This window comes from Leiobunum rupestre, chromosome 6 (genome assembly GCF_980474605.1).
Source record: "Leiobunum rupestre chromosome 6, qqLeiRupe1.1.hap1, whole genome shotgun sequence".
Lineage (NCBI taxonomy): Eukaryota > Metazoa > Arthropoda > Arachnida > Opiliones > Sclerosomatidae > Leiobunum > Leiobunum rupestre.
This window is the reverse complement of record NC_143389.1, coordinates 36,425,363-36,448,005: the sequence shown is the minus strand read 5'-3', so window position 1 is coordinate 36,448,005 and position 22,643 is coordinate 36,425,363. Positions and strand designations below refer to the sequence as shown.

General features: G+C 39.3%; 1 protein-coding gene across 1 annotated transcript in view; it reads left to right on the top strand.

Moving 5' to 3' along the window:
- The window catches only part of LOC149940781 (protein O-mannosyl-transferase TMTC1-like), a 141,520-nt gene that overhangs the window by 97,817 nt on the left and 21,060 nt on the right, over positions 1 to 22,643 (top strand). The window contains exons 4-6 of the mRNA XM_090179364.1: positions 1,782 to 1,934; positions 8,022 to 8,082; positions 21,861 to 21,964. Of these exons, the coding sequence (XP_090035490.1) occupies positions 1,782 to 1,934; positions 8,022 to 8,082; positions 21,861 to 21,964 (318 nt within the window). The remainder of the gene's footprint in view (positions 1 to 1,781; positions 1,935 to 8,021; positions 8,083 to 21,860; positions 21,965 to 22,643) is intronic.

Below are 22,643 nucleotides of genomic sequence, written 5' to 3'. Positions count from 1 at the left end.
TATCTATTATAAATAATAAAAAATGCTTACAAATGTGGTTTTTGTCGTAAAACGTTTTTTTTACATATTCAGTAGAAATATAAATAGATTGAAATCGCAATCGGCAAAATCATAGTGCTTTTCAATCTTTTTTGTGGCTTAAAATTAGTCCTAACCATCAACCATACTTACGTTACTTATGAGTACGGTTTTGGAAAAAATACCAGTATTTTAGATACAATATAGTTTGGAGCGAAATTTGTTTTAAACACCCGAAATAAATCAATCCGTGTCACCCTGCACGGCAAACTAGGTAGAGGTGGTAGGCGTACGCGGACTTTAAAGGGTTGCGGTGGGCGGCGGCTTTTAAGTGGAATTTTTGCAGCCAGCCTGTACCCAATTTCGGTTCGCCTTTTTAAAAATAGAAGACGATGGCGCATTTTGCTTTCCTTGATTAAAAATTCAAAGCTTTGGCGTTCGAGTGGCGTGCCGAGGAAAGGAAGGACGAAGAAGGGGGGGGGGGCGAAAAAGGAACCGGAGGGGGGAGGGGAGAGACCCGCCAACTAGAAAAAATAAATCTCCCAATTTATCACCTCGAGAGCTATTAAAGCGCGTGAGTTCAAAGGGAGCCGGCGGAAGGAGGGGATATAGTCGGCCTTAATAAGAGTTAAGCAGCCAAAGTGAACGAAATTTTAGTAGGGAAAAAATATGCACCATCCCCCACCCTTTTCCAAAAAAAAAGAAGATTCCCCAAGTACTCAAAACTTTTAAAATGATGACTCGTGGGGCTGAGACGTGGACTATCATCAGACTAACCGAAAAAGAGAGAAAAGTGTAGGCCTAATTTAGAAGCGGAATACTTTAGAGAGGTTCGGAAAGTTGTAAAATGAACGAAAATGGATAAGGAAACGAAGGCTAAATTGAAAAATCCATAATTGAAGCTATCTATGCGGAGGAAGTCTGTGATCCATATTCAGGCGCTCCGTTTGACTAATAACCGATATAGCCTAAAGATGAAAGGACCAATCTAAAGGCGGGCTTTTTTCAAAGTCATTTCGCATCTATATCGGCGTCGAGTTTGAAGTTGGCTCGTAACGTTTGACTTTGGCGTAGTTTCTTCTAACCTCATTTAGGATTTGCGAGGGTATTTATAGAAGCGCGGACAATTTCATTCAGCTAATTATAGATATTTAAATAAGGTTTAGAATGGTGGACAGATTTATTAGGTTTGAAGAGCAAATTAGCATAATTAACAGGTAACGGTGTCGGAGACATCGTGGATGACAGACTATTTGAAGGATCAATCAAGGCTTATTGAGAATTGAAACATCTGCAATAGTAAAAATAACTGGGAATTTTGCCTAAAATTCCGCTTCCACCAGGGGCGTAGGAACGGGGGGGGCAGTTGGGGAAAGTCCATTCGTAGAATGTTTCTGGAAGGGACAACTAATGTTATTGCCCCCTCCAACTTTTTGGTCAGTTAAAATCTTCAAAAGGCTCAAATTCTCATTTTAAAAGCGTATAAAGCTTATAGAACCTCAAATGTGTTAAATTTTCCCGCCAATTGACATAGTAGTAAAAAGTACACGTGCATTCGGAGGAGCTACTTACCATTGAAAATTCAAAACCATTCTCCAGACCCCTTTTCGTTTCTCTTTGCCCCCTCCAACTTCTAGAACATTCCTACGCTCCTGCCTTACGCCATCACTCAGCGACAGACTATCATTAACCAGAATTGTTCAGTGTCATACTTATATATATTACGTTACTAAGGGTAATAATGAAACTTTTATCATTATCAGGTCTCTGTTACAAAAGGAAGATCGGCGTATTTCTGCGGATCTGTTGATGACAGTGGTCTCTTCGGCTTTGGCTCTTTTAGCGAAAGAGCAAGGCGTTACCGTCCTCGGTGTTTGTGTAGTCTACTTCGTGCTCGTTCCGTTTCGTAAACACAGGTGAACCTCCTCCAATCGTCTTATAAGTTTAGCACGCTATAACCTCAGACAATCTATATCCAACTAGACTAGTAATGCTGCCAAAGCGTCGAACACTAACCAAGTTTATGAACTGACGATACAGTAATTTAGCAATAAAACTGTTTATTTAGATGACATGGTTTATGAGAACAGAACACCGTATAGTTATGATTAATGGTGTAAATTATAGAACCAATCTGATAATTGGAACGCGTTTACGGTTAAATATACATAGTTAAAAGACACCAGACTATAAAAGATAAACCATAAAAAACGATGGGGGAAAGACATCTTAAAGTGGATGGTTTATTTATACATATATATACATTAAAAAGTCTTCTATCGTAATCTTCAAACTTCAACACAAAGAGAGAGATATATATATATATATATATATATATATATACAGGGGGCAAGCCTCAGCCGTGGTCCAGCTCCCGTTCTCCTCCTAGTACACCAGAGTACTGCGGGTGGAACACTTCTACAGGCGCTGGTAGGCCAAACATTGACCAATGGTATAATTGGAAGCCTCAGCCATGGTCCAGCCTCGGTACTTTTCGTAGTCTAAAAATAGACCAATGGGAGAATTAGAAGCGCATCTTCCAAATGTTTTATCGGGTGATCGGATAAAGATACGCTTATAATTATCCCATTGGTCTATTTGTGGAATACCAGCGCCTGTAGAAGTGTTCGACCCGCAGCACTCTGGTGTACTAGGAGAAGTACCGAGGCTGGACCACGGCTGAGGCTTCCACCCTGTATATATATATATATTATTTATTTATATTATCCTCTAACTCGAGTGATGTCACTGATGTGACATCTATGGTCCGTTTCTATAGCTTTGAAGTTTCTTCGTAAATTAGGGTTTAGATAAAGTATTAAATAATTTACAAGCTATTACGAATAAGAAGGTTCTTATTAAATTAATATTTAGAAGAAATATTTTAGGAATTATTACGAATAAGAGCTTTGAAGGTTCTCATTAAATTAATATTTAGTTAAAATATTATTATATTATATTATATTATATTATATTATATTATATTATATTATATTATATTATATTATATTATATTATATTATATTATATTATATTATATTATATTATATTATATTATATTATATTATATTATATTATATTATATTATATTATATTATATTATATTATATTATATTATATTATATTATATTATATTATATTATATTATATTATATTATATTATATTATATTATATTATATTATATTATATTATATTATATTATATTATATTATATTATATTATATTATATTTATATATTTTTAGCGTGGCATTACGAGTCCCGTTGGACGTAAGTGGTCTAATCTCCAGCCATTAGTCGATATTGGCATACCTCTAGTGTTTAAGCTAACATAAGCACGCTCTTGGAAAATTCTCTGGATCTTTATTTCGTTCATTGGCGACCGACATTTTTATCTCTCCGTGTTTGTGGAGTGTGCGAGTAAAAAGAGTCGAAGATAGAAGGCGAATGAGATATTCATTTTCAGCCAAAGACGCGCGCGCGTTTCATTTAAGTAAAGCGTTCCTCTTTTCTCTCTCTTTATCGAAAGGAGAGAAGAATGGGATAAAACGAAAGACTGAAGAAGGCCCTCGCGAAACACTGCGGGGACGCACACACTCGCCGGAATTATTCGCCACGAAAGAAGGAAGAGAAAAGAGGCCAGTCGACCTCCGTCGAATGAAAATGGAACTCCGAGAATTCCAAGAGAGAGCTCTCTTTTTCTTTGGACTTCTCCCGCTTCTCTTTGGTCCATACTCGGAAGTCTCAGAGAGAGAGAGAGAGAGGGGGGGGGCGGTTGGGGGTGAAAGAGAGTTCCCAACAGCTGCCACTTCCGAGAAGGAGAGCGCCGGAATAAAAAGAGAGTCTTTTTTGGCGTTCCCAACTCGCGCCCTTCAGCGCCCCGCGCGGCCAGGGTTAAAAACATAATCCCAGTTACCGTTTTCTTTATTTCGTCGGAATCCAGATGAAGACTATATAAAGGAATGGAAATTATGGAATATATTCACTTTCGCGTTTAGCTTAAGGCACGGTCGGTCACCGTCTCCTTCGTAACGTTTTCGTCTAGCATTCGCTAAGTTACGGAGATACGGTGGATTTCTAGCTTTATACCTCGGCGAGGTTTCTTGTTATTTTAGACACGGAAGCTCTGTTGACCTTAGATTTGTTTTTCTTGATGTCTTGATTATTTATTTGCCTACGAAATATTACCTCACGTAGAAAATACATATACGCGGAAAATGATTTGCTTTAGTGCATGAAGGTCTTGCTTCCTATTATTTTAAACTTTACTTTTAAAATCTTAAATGTTAAATGAGTTAGTAAATAACGCCATTATATCGCACCTTCATTTTAAAGATTTTGAAGATTTTTTATTGGTTTTTAAAACATATTACGTTTGGTACCTCAATTTCAAAATAAATAAAATTGTACTGGTTAAAGCTAAAAGAACGGTTTTGGGCGTTAATTAAGATCTAGTTAAAACAATGAAGCTTACATTAACGCGATTTTAAAACATATTACGTTTGGTACCTCAATTTCAAAATAAATAAAATTGTACTGGATAAAGCTAAAAGAACGATTTTGGGTGTTAATTAAGATCTAGTTAAAACAATGAAGCTTACATTAACGTGATTTTAAAACATATTAGGTTTGGTACCTCAATTTCAAAATAAATAAAATTGTACTGGATAAAGCTAAAAGAACGATTTTGGGCGTTAATTAAGATCTAGTTAAAACAATGAAGCTTACATTAACGCGATTTTAAAACATATTACGTTTGGTACCTTAATTTCAAAATAAATACAATTTTACTGGAAAAAGCTAAAAGAACGATTTTGGGCTTTAATTAAGATCTAGTTAAAACAATGAAGCTTACATTAACGTGATTTTAAAACATATTACGTTTTGTACCTCAATTTCAAAATAAATAAAATTTCACTGGATAAAGCTAAAAGAACGATTATGGGCGTTAATTAAGATCTAGTTAAAACAATGAAGCTTACATTAACGCACCGGTAATTTGAAAATCTCTTTAGGCTCAGTTTGTTTGACTTCTCAATTTGTCTTTCATCTTCACCGAGCGAGCTTTTTCGGTGTAAATTTTAAATTCGCAGAACTGTAATTAACCACGATAAAAGAAATAAAATTAAATTAAGTTTCCCGTTTTTTTGTATATCTTCGCGCGTGACAGTAATAGGATTCGTGTCGGGTTTTTCTCGGAAATTCTGGCACGAAACCAGACCGCGCTTCGTTTCCTTATTTCCAAAGAAATTAAACTGGTTTCTATTTTGCCTCTTCAGAAATCCAGCCACATTCTTTTGGAAAATCTGGAAAAAGCGCGATCAACTCACGTAGGTTTGAGAAAAGGGGGCGGGGGGGGGGGGGGACCAGGGGCAAACGTTAGTTTTTCTTCATTTTATTTTCTTCTTTATTTGGCAATGAATAGGCTATCGATTTTTTTTTGGTGCCTATAAAATAAAAGGGTGAAAGTTCCTTTGGCAGCGAAGAGAATTTATTTTCGTAGCGTAAGGAGGAAGAAAAATAAACGAGGAAATCGAGATCCGAGCAAACAGGACGAAAAGAAGGGGAAGAGATTTCGTTAATTGTCGGATCGTACGGCTCCGTTCGGGGCCCCTCTCTTCCGAGGGCCGCGAAAATCAGGCGAATGGGGGTGGGGGAAGGCGGGTTTGAACTATGGCGGGAAACATTAAGCGACAGCAGTGGCGGTTGATTCCAAATAGACGCTCTCCGCTGCCATTGGCAACGGCTGACTCCATTAAAAGGCTTTCCTTTAATCTAATCACCCGTATCGCGGAGATTACAATCCAATACGATTCGATCGAGCTAAAAACAAAGGAATTTCCTATAATAAGCTTTGGGGGCGCTAAAGCGATCAATGACGGCTTCGTTTCACTCCTCTCTCTCTCTCTCTCTCGCTCTCTCTCTCTCTCTCGTATATACTCATTCGACGCTAACGTGTAGAATGAAGGCGAGTAGGAGGAAGTCCCTCCGCCTTTAACGCCATCTATGCGGCTGAGGAGGAATCGAACGAGGCCGGGGAACCCAATTTCTTGGCGTTGTTCGGGACGGCGCTAGTTAAATATAAAGGTCTCATTTTGGCTATAGAGCGGACAACGGTGGCCAACCCCGATTGATGGTGTCCGTCTGTCGTTAATACGCTCGTTTTTTGAACAGAACCGCGGGGGGATACTAAAAACGGGCGACCCCTTACGCTTTGGGGAATAAAGTTTTGTCGAAATCATAAAGCCCGCTGGGGCCCCGACCTCGAACGCCGCGATTTGAAGGACAACTTTTATAGGGGCTCTCGCTACCGATGGAGCGTGGCCATTACGCCCGGAATATAGCGTTAGGGAAACTACCTTTACCGTGAAAAAGTGAAAACGAAAAGGGGGGGGGGGAGTTTGTTTCCGCAAATGGTCTCGATGGAAGTTGGCATTGTCGCGTGACCCCGGGGGGCCCGAATGGCCCCTAAGAAGCGAATCAACTCATTTCTTACGGATTGGTAATGCGGCTAGCCTGTCACATTTGTTGCGAGACTTAGGAGCTCGATTCTGTTATGTAATTTCTTTGGGGATTTCCAACACGAAACCACTCTAGTTTTAATTTGTTTTCTTTTCGGGTCGAAATTCTATAAGCTTAAATCTGTATATTATTTGAAATTCTATTATCTCGAAACTGTATATTATTTGATAATACTATTAGTTCAAAACTTCATATTACTTGAAATTCTTTAAGCTCAAAATATACATTATTTGAATTGCTACTAGCTCAAAACTACATTATTTGATATTCTGTTAGCTCCAAAACTGCACGTTATTTGACATTTTGGTAGTTCAAAACGGTGCATTATTTGACATTCTATTAGCTCAAAACTAGATTATTTGACATTCTGTTAGCTCAAAACTAGATTATTTGACATTCTGTTAGCTCAAAACTAGATTATTTGACATTCTGTTAGCTCAAAACTAGATTATTTGACATTATGTTAGCTCGAAAACTGTATATTATTTAAAATTTTATTAAAGGGAGTATAACCCTTCTTGTTTGGTAGGGTGCACTTAGACTATACCGAGTAGCTTCCACAAGCCTTCCTAGTGAGGGGCGGCAAAGAGTTAGTTTAGTTAGGGTTTATAAACGTTTTAGAAATTTGGGGGTAAAACCCGATCAAACTAACTTTTTGCCTCCCCTCACTAGGAAGGCTTGTGGAAGCTACTCGGTATAGTCTAAGCGCACCCTACCAAACAAGAAGGGTTATAATCCCTTTAACATAAAACTGTATATTATTTTAAATTACATGAACTCAAAACTGTATATTATTTTAAATTACATGAACTCAAAACTGTATATTATTTTAAATTACATGAACTCAAAACTGTATATTATTTTAAATTACATGAACTCAAAACTGTATATTATTTCAATTGCTACGAAGATTTAATTTATTTTACCAAATTTGAACAGTAGATTATTAAAGAAATTAGCTATATATATTTTCAGCATAAAAAATGGCCGAATTAGCAACGACTTCAAAGCGTCGTTGCCATTAACGTTATCGCTATCGAAACACCCGTAGGTGTAGGATTGCGGGGGCCCTGGCCACATTCGCTATAGCGGAGAAAGAACAATATTCCCTCGAAACCCTTTTAATCAAGCATCCGTCTCAAACACTCATTTATCCCGGAGCATTGTGTATCAACGACAACCGATCCAACAGCGGCCTGGACCTTTAAGCACTTTCTTTTAAGGTCCACATCACGCAGCAACGCGCCGAAGGAAAAGTTTCTTTGAAACCGGTGTCACCCCCCCGATTTATATAATAAGATAAACACGCCTTCCTATTCGAGGCCTATACTCGGTTCGGAGTTCCGAATATAGCACTCGTTCGGTTTTCTCTCGATAAAACTCCTCTAACGTTTTTCTGTTTTCTTTCAATTACCGGACGTTACCTTCGCCGCTGTGGATGGACTACAACCCTTTCTCCGCTCACATTCGTCGACGCCGCAGTTCACGTTATTCCGTTCCACGCTCGTGGCTTGATAAGCGACTCCTAACCGTGGCAGCTTCGGTAAGTTCGGAAGACTTTTATTTTGGCCACCCCATCCACTCCATTCTCTTCGTTCTTCCCTCTCCCGTATCCTCTCTTCTCTCGATCTTGGTCCTAGAGAATAATACTATCTATTTTACGATCTCTTTCAACACAAAAACCCGAGTGAGAGAGAGCTAGTTTTTCTTTCGGAAAGCTCGCTTTAGTCTTATTCCTAGTCTATATACACCTTTAGTCACGAGTCAGCGGAACTTTTACTTCCAAAAGCTTCTTTCTCGTTAAGAAGTAACTTTGGCTCGCCTTTATATTGGTGGGATGGATGAAAACGTGAACGATAATATAAAGTAACCGTTTGCCCTTTCCACCACCATCTAGTGATGGAAAGACCTTTTCAATTTCTTCGAATTTCCCAGAGAATCTCGCTTTAAAAAATGCCCATTCCCCAGCAACGACCCCCGCTGTATAAACCTCTTCCACTTTCGCGGGAGTCCCGATGAAGTATTAATTCAAACTGAAACTGATTCCCGTTATATAGATTCGAATTGGAAAGAGTCTCTACAGTTAAAAGAGACGTTCGCACTTTGACATTTTTTCCACTAAACATTTTCACGATCTATTCAAGCTGCAGTCGAAAATACCAAATTCACGTACGACTCATTAAAATCCTACATCAGGAATTTTTATTTATACTTAGAGATAATAACTACGTTCAATCGTGTCGGAAAACATAAGTCTTAGTAAATTTTTTAATTTGATTTTTTTATAGGAAAGAAACTAACTGTTTGAGCGCGAGGGGGATTGGAAGAGTGGGAAAGGATCTTACTGTTTGAGCGTGAGGGGGATTGGAAAAGTGGGAAAGGATCTTACTGTTTGAGCGTGAGGGGGATTGGAAGAGTGGGAAAGGATCTTACTGTTTGAGAGTGAGGGGGATTGGAAGAGTGAGAAAGGTTCTTACTGTTTGAGCGTTAGGGGGATTGCAAGAGTGGGAGAAGATCTTACTGTTTGAGCGTGAGGGGGATTGGAAGAGTGAGAAAGGATCTTGCTGTTTGAGCGTGAGGGGGATTGCAAGAGTGGGAAAGGAACTTACTGTTTGAGAGTGAGGGGGATTGGAAGGGTGGGAAAGATTCTTACTGTTTGAGAGTGAAGGATCTTACTGTTTGAGAGTGAGGGCGATTGGAAGAGTGGGAAGGGATCTTACTGTTTGAGTGTGAGGGGGATTGGAAGACTGGGAAAGGATCTTACTGTTTGAGAGTGAGGGGGATTGGAAGAGTGAGAAAGGTTCTTACTGTTTGAGCGTTAGGGGGATTGCAAGAGTGGGAGAAGATCTTACTGTTTGAGCGTGAGGGGGATTGGAAGAGTGAGAAAGGATCTTGCTGTTTGAGCGTGAGGGGGATTGCAAGAGTGGGAAAGGAACTTACTGTTTGAGAGTGAGGGGGATTGGAAGGGTGGGAAAGGATCTTACTGTTTGAGAGTGAAGGATCTTACTGTTTGAGAGTGAGGGAAGATTGGAAGAGTGGGAAGGGATCTTACTGTTTGAGCGTGAGGGGGATTGGAAGACTGGGAAAGGATCTCATTGTTTGAGCGTGAGGGCGATTGGAAGAGTGGGAAAGGATCTTACTGTTTGAGAGTGAGGGGGATTGCAGGAGAAGGAAAGGATCTTACTGTTTGAGCGTGAGGGGGATTGCAGGAGTGGGAAAGGATCTTATTGTTTGAGAGTGAGGGCGATTGGAAGAGTGGGAAAGGATCTTACTGTTTGAGAGTGTGGGGGATTGGAAGAGTGAGAAAGGTTCTTACTGTTTGAGCGTTAGGGGGATTGCAAGAGTGGGAGAAGATCTTACTGTTTGAGCGTGAGGGGGATTGGAAGCAACACTAAAAATCAATTCAACATATGCATTCTCCTTAAGCATAAATAAAAGCATTCTTGTTAATATTAAAAGTCAAAAATTGGACGGCCTTTCCCATGCTTTCACACTACGCGATTAAATCTAAAACTAAAGTTTTTCACCGATTCTAGCGACAAAATTCACGTAGTATGAACATTCCTAAAGAGTTTAGTGACTGGTAGAAGGGAGGGAATCGGATGGAACCGTCGCTTTTAACTGGTAAGGGAAAATTCTTCGAGGCAACTTCACGTTCCTATTTCAAACATCGATATATCTACGTATCCTTCTCTTCCTCTGCCCCTCTCACTTTCCCTGAAAACTCCTCCTCCTCCGAACGACAACAGACGTACGCGTTTAAGCTTTCAAACGCGTGAGACTTAGGAGATTCCTCCCCGCACCCGTTTTATCAAAAAAAAGAGCCTGAAACTTCGTCGGTGAGAAAAGGGATGTTGGCCGGGGATAGGAAGCTAGCTTGGAAAGGTTATTGGAGTAAAACCGTAGTCGGTTAGCCGTCTTTACGAGCTTAGTGAAGGAAATAGGGTTTATAGAGAAGGGAAGAAGGAGGGTTGGATGGACCTATAAAACCATCGAGCTAGAAACCGTATATTTTGTAAGAACTGAAAAGGCGCGCGTCAGCACCCTCGCCAATTTTTATTCTCCTTCGCGAGGTCTATATCCCTCCCCTCCCTCCCGCGAAAAGAATGGAATTTAAAAGCCGAGGAAAATAGGCAGCTTGACGTTCGACGCGAATACGGAACGTATTGGTCACCCCCCATTCTTATTACGGTCTCAATACGGTACTAAGCTGCAGTCCGGTACGGAAACATTTCAACGATGTTAAGACAAAATTCAATTTTTTCACACCGTCCAAATAATAAAAAACGACATTATCTAGCACCTTTTCGAAGTGAGAAAAGTGCGAGACCTTCTCGAGCCGAGATGAGTATTTTCGCGCGCGCCAAAAACCAATAATAGAAAAACGCTGTTTAAATTCTGCCGAATTGACATTTACTCGATTTAAAAAAATCGGATGTAAAGAATAAGAAGTATCAAAAAAAATCGTCAAAAAAATATTTCCTGCAGACTCTGAAATCGTGGCACTTTAGAACTCGTAAAAATGAAATAGAAGGGAGGGTTGGGGAGAGAAAAAAGTGTTGATATATTACGTTTTTTTGGGGGCTCCACCCACTCTCCCGATTTCCCGGATTTCTGATGTACAAGATCAGCGGTGTGGCGCTCGCTTTAAAATGAAGAAGGTAAAAGGACATAATTTATACCATTTTGAAAATCGAAGGGATTATTTCTCCCCGGACGTCAGAAACGTCGCGTATTCTCCTCCTCTCGAGCCAGAGAGAGACACAATCTTCTAAATTTGATATCGGGATTCGATGCTGGTCTTCGCGCGGGGGCCAAGTGTCAACCCCCGTTCCCGGCCCCATCTTTATTCCTTAATACGTGAAATATACAGAAAAGAAGGGGCCTCTCTCTATTTTAGACCTGTCAGGTTAATATTCGACGATGTACGCGCCAGAGAGCGAGATAGAATATGGGAAATCTATAGATGAATGGCGTTCAATTATTTATCAGGAAATATAGGCGACTGAGACTCTCCGCGCGTGGGATAAAACCCTTATAAATCTCCCGCCGACCGAGACATTTTAGAAATAATGGAAGACTCGTGTTGGCTGGATATATCAGTTTCGCAACGCCGAAAATAGAGGAAATTTTTCCTACAGTATGGATTTCCATTATTTCCGCGACTCGAAGCGCTCACTCGGCCACTGAAGTCAAACGTTCTTCCTAACGAAATATAGTTCGAAAGATTTTCGCTCCGTTATATCGTTCTTCTCGAGATATAGTCTAGACTCGAGGATCCTAAATCACGGAGAGTAACGTCTATTTCCGCTATCGGAACTAGAACGGCGAAACGGGGGAAGCAAAGTGAAATCGGGCTACGTCCATCCCTTATATCTCAAACATTCGCGCGTACTATTTCTGATGGCGGAAATTGCCTTCGAGATGTTAATGTTATACAGTTGGATTATAACCTCGTATTACGTGGGTATTTTTTGGGAGCGCTGATCTGAAATTCAAATGATATTCTTTTTTTGTTCTTACTGTATTTCGTGAACGCAGTGGACCGTTGGACTAAATCCAGAACTCTCTCTCTCTCTCTCTCTCTCTCTCTCTCTCTCTCTCTCTCTCTCTCTCTCTCTCTCTCTCTCTCTCTCTCTCTCTCTCTCTCTCTCTCTCTCTCTCTCTCTCTCTCTCTCTCTCTCTCTCTCTCTCTCTCTCTCTCTCTCTCTCTCTCTCTCTCTCTCTCTCTCTCTAACTCTCTCTCTCTCTCTCTCTCTCTCTCTCTCTCTCTCTCTCTCTCTCTCTCTCTCTCTTTCTCTCTCTCTGATATTTCTTTATTCGACCGTGTACTTTCCGTTCCTTTAACAGCGAAATCATTGGGATGTTTTGGGAATTAAGATTGAACGATATATTTACGCGTTTTGTTTGTACCTAAAAATACGTATACCGATATACATGTATAACCCTTAGCATGTTATCTAATTTGAAAAGTATGGAAATTTACATAAGACTGCTGTAAGGATTGGTCTATATTTCATCTACAAACGCCTGTAAAAGTGTTCTACACGCGGTACATCTTTGTTCGGAGATAAATTCCTATACTATACTCAGTTACGGGTTAAGAAAAGCCAAATATCTAGTACATTTGGTGGAAAAATACTAGCATGAATTTCCGATAAATTTCTAATTTGGCCTGTTTTCGATTGAATTTATAAGTATACCCGCACGCTTTATATAATTTTGGAAAATACTGTCTATTGCGTTATATTTCAAACTGGAAAATTAATAATTAACATAGATCAGATTTAAAAACAGCTGTTATATAATTTATTGTTGAGGCATACCTAAAAAAATCCGTTTGGCAAGTCCAGGGTAAGTATAAAACGGGTAACGCTGAGATTACCACGTTGACGTACATAAACGCGCGATTTGATGAATTTTTTAGGAGCATTATACTAAAAATAAATTATAATGAAGTTACAAAATAGTAATATAAATTAAATATTTATTGATCACTTTGAAATTACGCGATAGACATTTCTAAAATGGATTAATATAACACGCGTAGGAGCCTTTCAGAATTCAACAGAAAATAGGCGAAATTCGAAATTCCCGCCACCGATTTACCGGAAGTTCGTGCTAGTATCTTTCCGCCAAATATGTGCTTCAATCGCGTTATATATACTGGACGATTTGGTTGACTTTTATATTATCTCTAAGTATAAATAAATACAAAATTAACTTGGGAAATCCCTTATTCTAGTCACCAATTAAATATAGTACTTGCAATCGATTTAACACAATGATTTCATTTGATACTATCTAATAGGGACTTGGCAGCTAGGAGCCACAAACACAACACCCCACACAAGGAGAACGCAACCCGTCAAAAGTCGTGGATTTTCTTGTGTACGTTTTTCATTGGCTAGACGCTTTAGCGCCTGCTGCCGTCGGAAGGGGAAGATTCGGAAATTGTCTCCCCCCCCCTTTCCGTGAAACGTTCAGCGTAAAGGCTCGTGACGCTCGTCCAATGAAATTCGTACACAACCCTTCGTTAGCGTGTTTAAAGGCTAGCTGCGTTATCCTTGTGTTTGTTGCTCCAAGTTGGCAGCATGACGTATAGAATACGTCACCCATGCTTTTTTCCAATTGGGAAAAAAAAGTATACCAGCATGGCGGCCATAGTCAGAGGTACGGCGTGAAGTCATACTGCCCAGTCCCTATTAATATTTTTCACTTTTAAATTTTACACCGTGATATTCCAAACACTCTTTATTGAAAATCAAGGAAACAAGGTTAATTTAAAATTTAAAATGAATTCTTAAAATAACCAAGAGACAAACAATTGATTCGCAAAAACAACACCACTAGACAAGGAAAAAAAAGAATAATTTTTAATTTAGATAAATGTAAACAATGTCGTCTATATCTCGTCTGCAAATGTTCATTGAAATAAGCGTAGGAAAGAGTTATTTGACTGGCCAGGACAAACGGGCGCTTCTAGGACAAACATTGGAAGAGGACGCGCGGGAGACGACACTCAATTCTTTACTTTTGTATAAAGACGGTCTGCTTTTTCTTTCCTACTTTTCTTCCGGGTTTAAAGTCGTATAAGGGCTAAGCGCGGATAAAGGCCAAACAGAAATGGAAAAATCCTTTTCGAAAAGTCGTTTTTTCTTTCAGCCGAAGATATAGAAAAGCCCCAGAATAAATATTTGCTGAAAAAGAGATTAAAGACGCCGTAGCTATAGTGGTAGTCTACGGTAGGAAAAATCCTACTAACCACTAATACTCTAAGGAGGGAAAAAATCCTATTCCGTCGTAACATTTTTTACCCTTTTTCGCGATGCCTAAGCTTTTCGTTAGGAAGGTGAAACGTACTAAAACCTCGTTCGGCCATTAAAGTCTAGAGAAAGTTTATACTTCTTGTAGACGGCATATAGAAAGTGAACGAAAAATGAGAACATCCCTAATCTGGCGTGTAGTAGGTCTTAAGTACTTTGCTATTAGTTTCTTTTAATGGGCTTATATTTTTCTTATACAAATAAAAGGGTCTAGTAAAACTGATGGAACATTAGATGGAATTTTGTATCAGCCTCTATTGGCAGCGGGACTCTGGGGATATTTCTAACGATTACCTGAAACCGGAATGTTTCGATTTACATCGTTTCAAATTATTATAGATTATCAAATCAAAAATTACAAAATTCTTTATTGCAATTTCCATTTACATCAAAACAAGTAGTAATTTATTTTAATTAAGAGTAATTTTATATTTTAATTTCCGTTACTTAATTAAGAATAATTTGCGTTACCGGTACCAGCCAATTACGAGTCGAGAAGACATTAAAATAAATACATTAAATATTTTAAAATCACTGAAAACAAAATCTGATTGAAATCAAATAAACAATAATTTTATATTTTAATTTTCGTTTCTGGTACTATCCAATTATGAATCGAGTAGACATGAAAATAAATATATGATATATTTAAAAATCACTTAGACAATTAGAACAAAATCTGATGGAAATCCAATAAATTGTTTTTAGTTGAAAATAAAAAAATAAATCCACTAATAACTATCCAGTTTAATAGATTTCAATATATAAAATAATAAATTAAAATATACAGGGTGGAAGCGTCAGCCGTGGTCCAGCCTCGCTACTTCTCCTAGTACACCAGAGTTCTACGGGTCGAGCACTTCTACAGGAGCTGGTATTCCACAAATAGAACAATGGGATAATTATAAGCGTATCTTTATCCAATCGCCCGAAAAAGTATTTGTAAGATGCGCTTCTAATTCTCCCATTGGTCTATTTTTAGACTAGGAAAAGTACCAAGGGTGGACCACGGCTGAGGCTTCCAATTATCCCATTGGTCTATTTTTGGCCTACCAGCGCCTGTAGAAGTGTTCCACCCGCAGTACTCTGGTGTACTAGGAGAAGTACCGAGGCTGGACCACGGCTGAGGCTTCCACCCTGTATAATAGTTTATGGTTTACATTATCAACGTAAATTTAGTTTCCCATACCTTCTTAATGCACCAGAAATCTTCACGTCTTTGTACGTCACTGCAAATATTGCCTGAAAGTCCGAAACGGGGTGTCTTCTTCACCTTCCGTTTCAAAAATTACTTAAATAAGAGAAAAGGGCAATTCTAGGAAAGACCCTTCTTAAGATATTTCCCGGAAAACGGAAAATTTTGAAAAACGAGATGTTACCGAAATGGACTAGATGTACTCTCGGTGCTTTTTTTGGTTTCGTCTTAGTTGTTGCTACGAAGGCACGAAAGACTTTTAAAATAAAGGGGCTGTAGTTGTATTAAGACCCTTTTAAGGTCTCTATTCCTGGCGAAGAGGAAGCCCGCGAGATGATGTTTTTTTAAAGACACCGCTTTCCTTTTTTACATCGAAATGGATTGAAGAACAAGAGATGAAGAAATGGCCAGAGAAAGGAAACTAGAGGAAGAGACGAAGAAAGAAACGAATGTTTGCCCAACCCTGAAGCGTCTATTCCATTCTTCCTTTTTCACTTCCTTTTCTTTTAACTTAAAACCCGTACCTTTATAGTCTGGTTAAGTGTCAACGCAAGGCGCTGCGTGAACCCCCGCGGATAAATATAGCCTCGCATGGTGACAACCATTTGTCCAATTGATCCCTAGTTCGCCATCAGCATCACTATTAAAAAGAATAGAAACATTGAGATAGAGAGGAAGCTATGTTTTCTCTTATTTGTGGAACGAAAAAATGTCCTCACATTTCTACTCTCTCTCTCTCTCTCTATCTCTCTCTCTCTCTCTCTCTCTACCTCTCTCTCTATCTCTCTCTCTCTCTCTCTCTCTCTCTCTCTCTCTCTCTCTCTCTCTCTCTCTCTCTCTCTCTCTCTCTCTCTCTCTTCCGCGTATGGAGAAAAACAAAAGGAACAAAATATATACGACTGGTATATGATGGTGCATGCCAGGAGCCCCCGTGGATATTTTGGAGAGGAAGACGGGTTATATACATGCACAATCGATTGAAAAAGAGAGAGAAACAGTGAGGGCATTTCCGAGAGAGACAGAAAGCTTGGCATTTGGTTTCTAGATTCTCAAACCATCTTTCTTATCTATCGACGACGAAGAACGAGTGACTGACCCTATTCTTGAACCTTTCCCCCGTCCTATCTCGCTCGTTCGCTCGCCGCGCTTTCATTTTCACCGTGAAACTCTACATCCGCGGTACAGCGCTGTTTCAAAAATATCGGTTTCAACGTAGGCAAAAATATATATTTCACTGTCTCGCTAACCTCTGTCGTTTGACCTTTCCAACATTAAGGTTTATAACAATTGGTTTTGGCTAGTGTTGTAAGTCGGAAAAAGGGACTAAGGCCTTTTTTCCGGAAAATTTTCCGTATTTTTCCAAATAAAATAAAAAAAGTTTTCTTTCCATGATTAGTCTAATATTGTTTGCAAATTTAAATAAAGTGGCATTTTAGCCACATTTTTTGAATCTAAAAGTAAAACTAAACCTCTAGACTAGCTTTAAACTGATTAAAAATGTAACACTGTTAATGTTTTGTAGTATGTTTACTGTTATTAGACGTTTTATATCGATAAAAAGTTAAAAGAATTCAAAACCCTTAAAAATTTACTTAGGTTTCAATTTTTTATTTTTCCGATTTACGGAAAAGCTTCCGAATTGAGGAAAATTTTCTGGAAATTTTTCCGCATTTTATTTTTCCGGAAAATTAACAACACTAGTTTTGGCCCAAATTACTTCAAATTCATAAACGTACCGACACGACAATGGTGTATTAAAATTTTAATCCAAAAATTATATCCAAAATTAGACAAATCCAAATTCCACTTTGATCACAATTTGAATCCAAAAATGCTGTTTATTATATCCATTACAGTTCACAAAATTCAACTTTATTAATTTTTGATCAAAATTATTTGATCCAAACAGAATTTGATGTATTTTGATTCCAGTTGAATGATTTTAATATTGAATCACGTAAGTAAGGGAAATTCAAAGGTATATTCTTTTGACGTACTAAACGTCGTGCTCCGTTTCAGGAAGACGAGCCCTAGAGCTTGGGGAAACGGATAAATTAACCACCAAAATTTCAATTTATCATAAAAAATTCGATTAACTATTTATTTATGGATATTATTCAGCGACTATTATACGATTTAATATGCAACATATAAGTTTTTATTCGGATAATTTTCGGATATGGATATAAAAGAAATGAACGGAAAATTTCTTATCCGAACGCCGAGCCCTAACGAGCCCTTAAACTATAATTGAGTGAAATTAACAAATTTTATAAATTTACGAGGGCTCTATCCACGATTTTTTTTTCTGTACACGGGAAGGAATCGAAGAAGGGAGTTCTACGTTCGGAAGAGAGCGAAGAATCTGAGACGATTTGAGAAGGCGGGAGGTGGCGTGGGTTGATGCAATAGACGGGAGAATATCCCCGAAAGCGAAAACTAGCAGAGAGGGGGAAAAACGGCGGCGATAAGCAGAAATGTCAACGTGTTTTATCGGCGCATTTTTCTCCGCTTTTCATAACTAGTTTTTAGTATCAGAGCACGAGTAGCGTCTTACGTCGGTGACAAGTTGAAAAATTTCCTTTCGGACGATCTTTCTCCCTTCATCTGGCCCTTTCCGAAATACCGTCTCGCGGAAAATTCCACCCCGCCCTGAGTCTCTGATGCCCTCTTATGAAAAATCGCGACCCTTTTCCGAGCCTCTCTTTCTCGATGGGCGGGGGACGGCGGCAAAATATATATCTGTCTATACGGAACGTCTAGTCCAAATAGTTCCCGAAGGAATAGACACTCTTACGACCGTAAATATTTTGGCAACCGATCTCCGCCCATTTTTTCCGCTATTTTTTGTCGCAATTGAGTTAAAAAAAAAAGAATACGATGTTTGATAGTGGTGGGTTGGGTCCTGAGGGCCAAACGTTAAGTCGTAGAACGCCCAAATTAACCTTTCACGTTTAGTATTCTTTCGGTGACCCACCGAGAATGTACATTTCGCTACTCTCTATAATACGGCTACGACGGAGTCCGCCTTTCTACTTCTAAATGGCCGCATTTCCTTCGCATTAACGGCGCGGGGTAGCGCGGGGGGGGAGGCGTCGTGCCGTTCCCCGGAATAAGTCTCCCAGTCCGACGCCGACGAAGGCTCCCTCGAAAGGCGAGAAATAATGAATCGGATGGACGCGTACCACACCCGTAAAAGAGGCACCAGTACAGACGCTAAAAACACGGGCTGAAACTGAAAGTGAAAATCGAATAGGATAATAAAAGTACTTCCTTGACAAAGAAATTAGCATAAAAGATTTATAATAAAAAGAGGACGACGCTGGATGGCGTTGGGGGCGCTTCTTTTCTTTCATTCGACGCGGATCCCAGCGCGCGCCACCGAGAAGAAGAACCCGTTTCCACTCAAAGTAGTAATTTATCGTAGAACAATAAATTCCCTCGCTGTCATTTCAATAAAAATGGGTTTTTTTTTGGCGGGGAGGCGAGCGTCGGCCAGAGATCTAGTTTTGGCAGCGTCGTTTCGGAGTTCTTTGTCAGGGAGATATATTCCATTCCAGTAATTTGTCCTCCTCCAAGTTGGAATAACGGCGACGCTCCCGCTGGTTGCTTCTTCTTAAAGGGAAAAGGAAAAGATGGTTCGGACGAGACAAAGAGAGAATATGGAAGAAAGCGAGTTATGGCAAAAAGAAAGGCGTAATCTACGACGCGGACACGCCGAAAAGAGAAACGTCCCCCCCCCCAGCCCGACCGAGAAGGCTTCTCTTCTTATGATTCTTTCACAATGGCCAACCTCGCTATCTCTCCGCGGTCCTCTCCAGTTCGCTCACACCGACACTCTGTTTGAACGGGCTCTTTTAGGACGTTTTCCGTCGCCACGGTTTCTCCTTTCGCTACAGGGCGTTTCAGCTCTGCCAGGGTTTCCCCCAGATATATATATATTCCACTCGTCCCACTCTGGGGAGAAACTCGCCCCTTGAAAGGGCAGAATTTTGTGACAACGAGTTTATCACTCCATCGCTGTTTTTCAACATCGCTCCAACGTGTAACGAAACGACTTCGCTATTTTCGAGGGTGGCGTCGGCGTTCGGGGGGTGACGGCTTTTTATGTCAACAGATGTTTCTAGCATACTTTTCATGCCAAATGCCACGAGAGCCTCAGACGATCGGACGATTTTATATCTCTTTTCTCCAGCAATCCTTTCTCCGACGGGTCTATGGGTTACGCGGTAATAACGACGCGGCTTACTAGTCTATCTCTCGAAATAACACTCGGTTAGACACGTGTTTTTTATTAGCCCTTCTTTCACCTTTTTCTTTGGATATTTTCAAAAGTAACGTCGGATTTGTGGGTGTGGTTATGACCAGTAAATGACCGGGAATTATTGGCCACGGTTTTCTTTGAATTTAACCGACATTAAAATATCCAGAAAATAATTCAAATCAGGGTTGCCACGGTACCTGGATAACCTGGAATTCCTTGAAAAGTCAGAGGATTTAAATATGGGTCTAAAAATCAGGGAAAAGTCAGGGAATTTTAAAAATTAGTCTACAAATTAGGAAAATGTCAGGGAATTTAATTTCGGTTGAAAATAATAAACTTTACCTAGAATATAGGTTAAAAAATACCAAATCTTGGCTTAAATTAAGTAAGGGAAAACCTCCGGAGATGGTCAAGGAAAATTTGGAAAAGTCAGTGAATTTGATTATGAAAAAACTGTGGCAACCATGTAAATGTATAATTTTAACATAAGTTAAAGTTAGTAAAAACCACCATCATAAAAAGGGGGAAAAAGCTAAACCATAACAAATTTCAAGTAATAATAAATCTGACGAAATACTCACACCAATAGGTCAAAAACAATTTCAAATGGAATGAAAATAGTCAGAATTTGCAGCGGTAGACCGGTTTCGCCCTAGTTTTAGCTCATCAGTACCGCGCAGGGAATCTGGCTTGAGACTATCTAAACCGAAAAGAGAAGCTAATCCTAATTATTAATTTTTAAATATGTTTACCTTCTTTCATTTGAAAAATTAATGTAATTTAAATTTTGATTTATTTCCAAATTTTGATTTATTTCCTAATTATGATTTATTTCCAAATTTTGATTTATTTCCAAATTTTGTAACACACAAAATAGGCGTAGGTTCAAAATGTAAATACTAAAGTAAGAAAATATTTTAATGTTATAAATTTTTAAATAAGTTTGCACTAATAAAAATACATGAAATATAAATGTAGTTTAATTTGCAAATTTGTAAAAGAAAAATAGGCCTGCGTAAGTTCAAAATTTAAATACTAAAGAAAGAAAATTTCATTTAAATATTTGAATGTTATAAATTTTAAAATCAGTCTATAATTTAAAAAAAAGGCTGCAAAAAGCGCAAAACCAAGCAGCAGGGAAACGCGAACATTAAGGTTTGGGTTCGTGTGATAGGTAACAAAGGACTTTGTAAACAAATCGAGGTAACCAGCGTAAGAAAGTGAACTTAAACAGTATTTAAAGTCCCTGCTGCTTGGTTTTGCGCTTGTTGCAGCCTACTTCCAGGGGCTAGTAGGCCACCCTTTGAAGCTCTCTGGCGCTCTTTTCACTCATCGTAGGAAAATCGGAAAAAAACAGACATACTTCTCAACTCACCCCCTACAACTCCTTCAAATATTTGCGTAGCCTTTTGAAACACCCTGTATATATATGTTAAATAAATTGCGTTCGTATACCTTTAATCGGAGGAAAATCTAATCATTGCGAAAGAAGTAATATTGCTTTTCTTATCGCGCGATAAAAATGTAAGCGAGCGTAACGGAGGCGTCTGCAGTGGATCAGAAGAGCGATTGAAATGGCGAATAAAGCTCGCAACGACACGCGATGCTAAACACCGCGAGCGGCGCTACCAAACACAACCCAAAACAACAAGAACAACGGAAGAGGGGGAAGGGGTACTAGAACCAATTCATAAATATGACTTCCATTACGTAGAAGGGGCTCCCGGCACGAACCGACTCGAATTACGTCTTGGAGTCCGGCGCGGAGATTGATTAGAAGGCTCAAGGAAAAGATCGGCCGCGGCGATAGGCTCGCTTAAATAAACGCGGTTTCGCGAATCGTGGTAGGCAAATACGCGTTTATTACGCAAATCGGCCATTCGCGTGAAGTTTTCGACCAGGTTATTTCCCCATAATATAACCCAATCTACTTTTTTCTTTTTTCGTGGAACCTTCGTTACCCAGTTCACTGACTCTACTATATTTTATATATTTCTCTTTTTCATTCTTTTTCCGGCTACGTGGTGGCGCTACAGCTTGCGTGTTTGCTGGCATTTCGAGTGTGGATGCTCTCCGGATCGCTGCCCCAGTTTTCTGATCAAGACAATCCGGCTGCTTGCTCACCGTATATATTGACCAGGTAATGAAACCTATCAGCCTATATGACTCTATCCTCTTTAAAACAAGTTCTCCAACTCGCCAATATTTGCGTACGGTGCCCCTTTAAAATTGCCTTTCTTTAAAGCGTCACAATGACTTTTAATATTTTCTAGTTTCGCGCTCTGAAAAATCCTAGAAAATGATAGGGTATATGTAAGGAAGAGGTTAGCACTTTCGATTCGCCGCAAGAGGAGCCAGGTTCGATCCCAAATTGTGGAACTGGGTGAAAACTCGGAGTTAGCAAGTTCTCTCTCTCTCCACTGTTTAAAGGGGTTTTCCCCCGAGTTATCCGGTTGGTCCTTCCTATAAAACTTGTTGAGGTTAACGGAAATAGTGAGTGTAAAGGATCTGTTGACTCACGTAGCGTGAAGGACTTTCTACCATTTTCCTACGAAATATAACCCAGACACCTGCGGTGCATCAAAATCCTAAGAAGGAATTCTTTTCTTGAGAAGAGTTTTTCTCTCCGTGAAAACTCGCTAAAAGGCGTCATACGTAAAAATATTCTTCTAAAGATGGCGGCTTACAAGAATACCACGAACGTTGTAAAATAAATAAATATTATTTTTGCACGATTTATAATCTCAAAGGAAGATTTCATCGGAAATTAACTTACCATTCTGTATTCTTTGAAATTCATTATCGTCCACGAAAATATC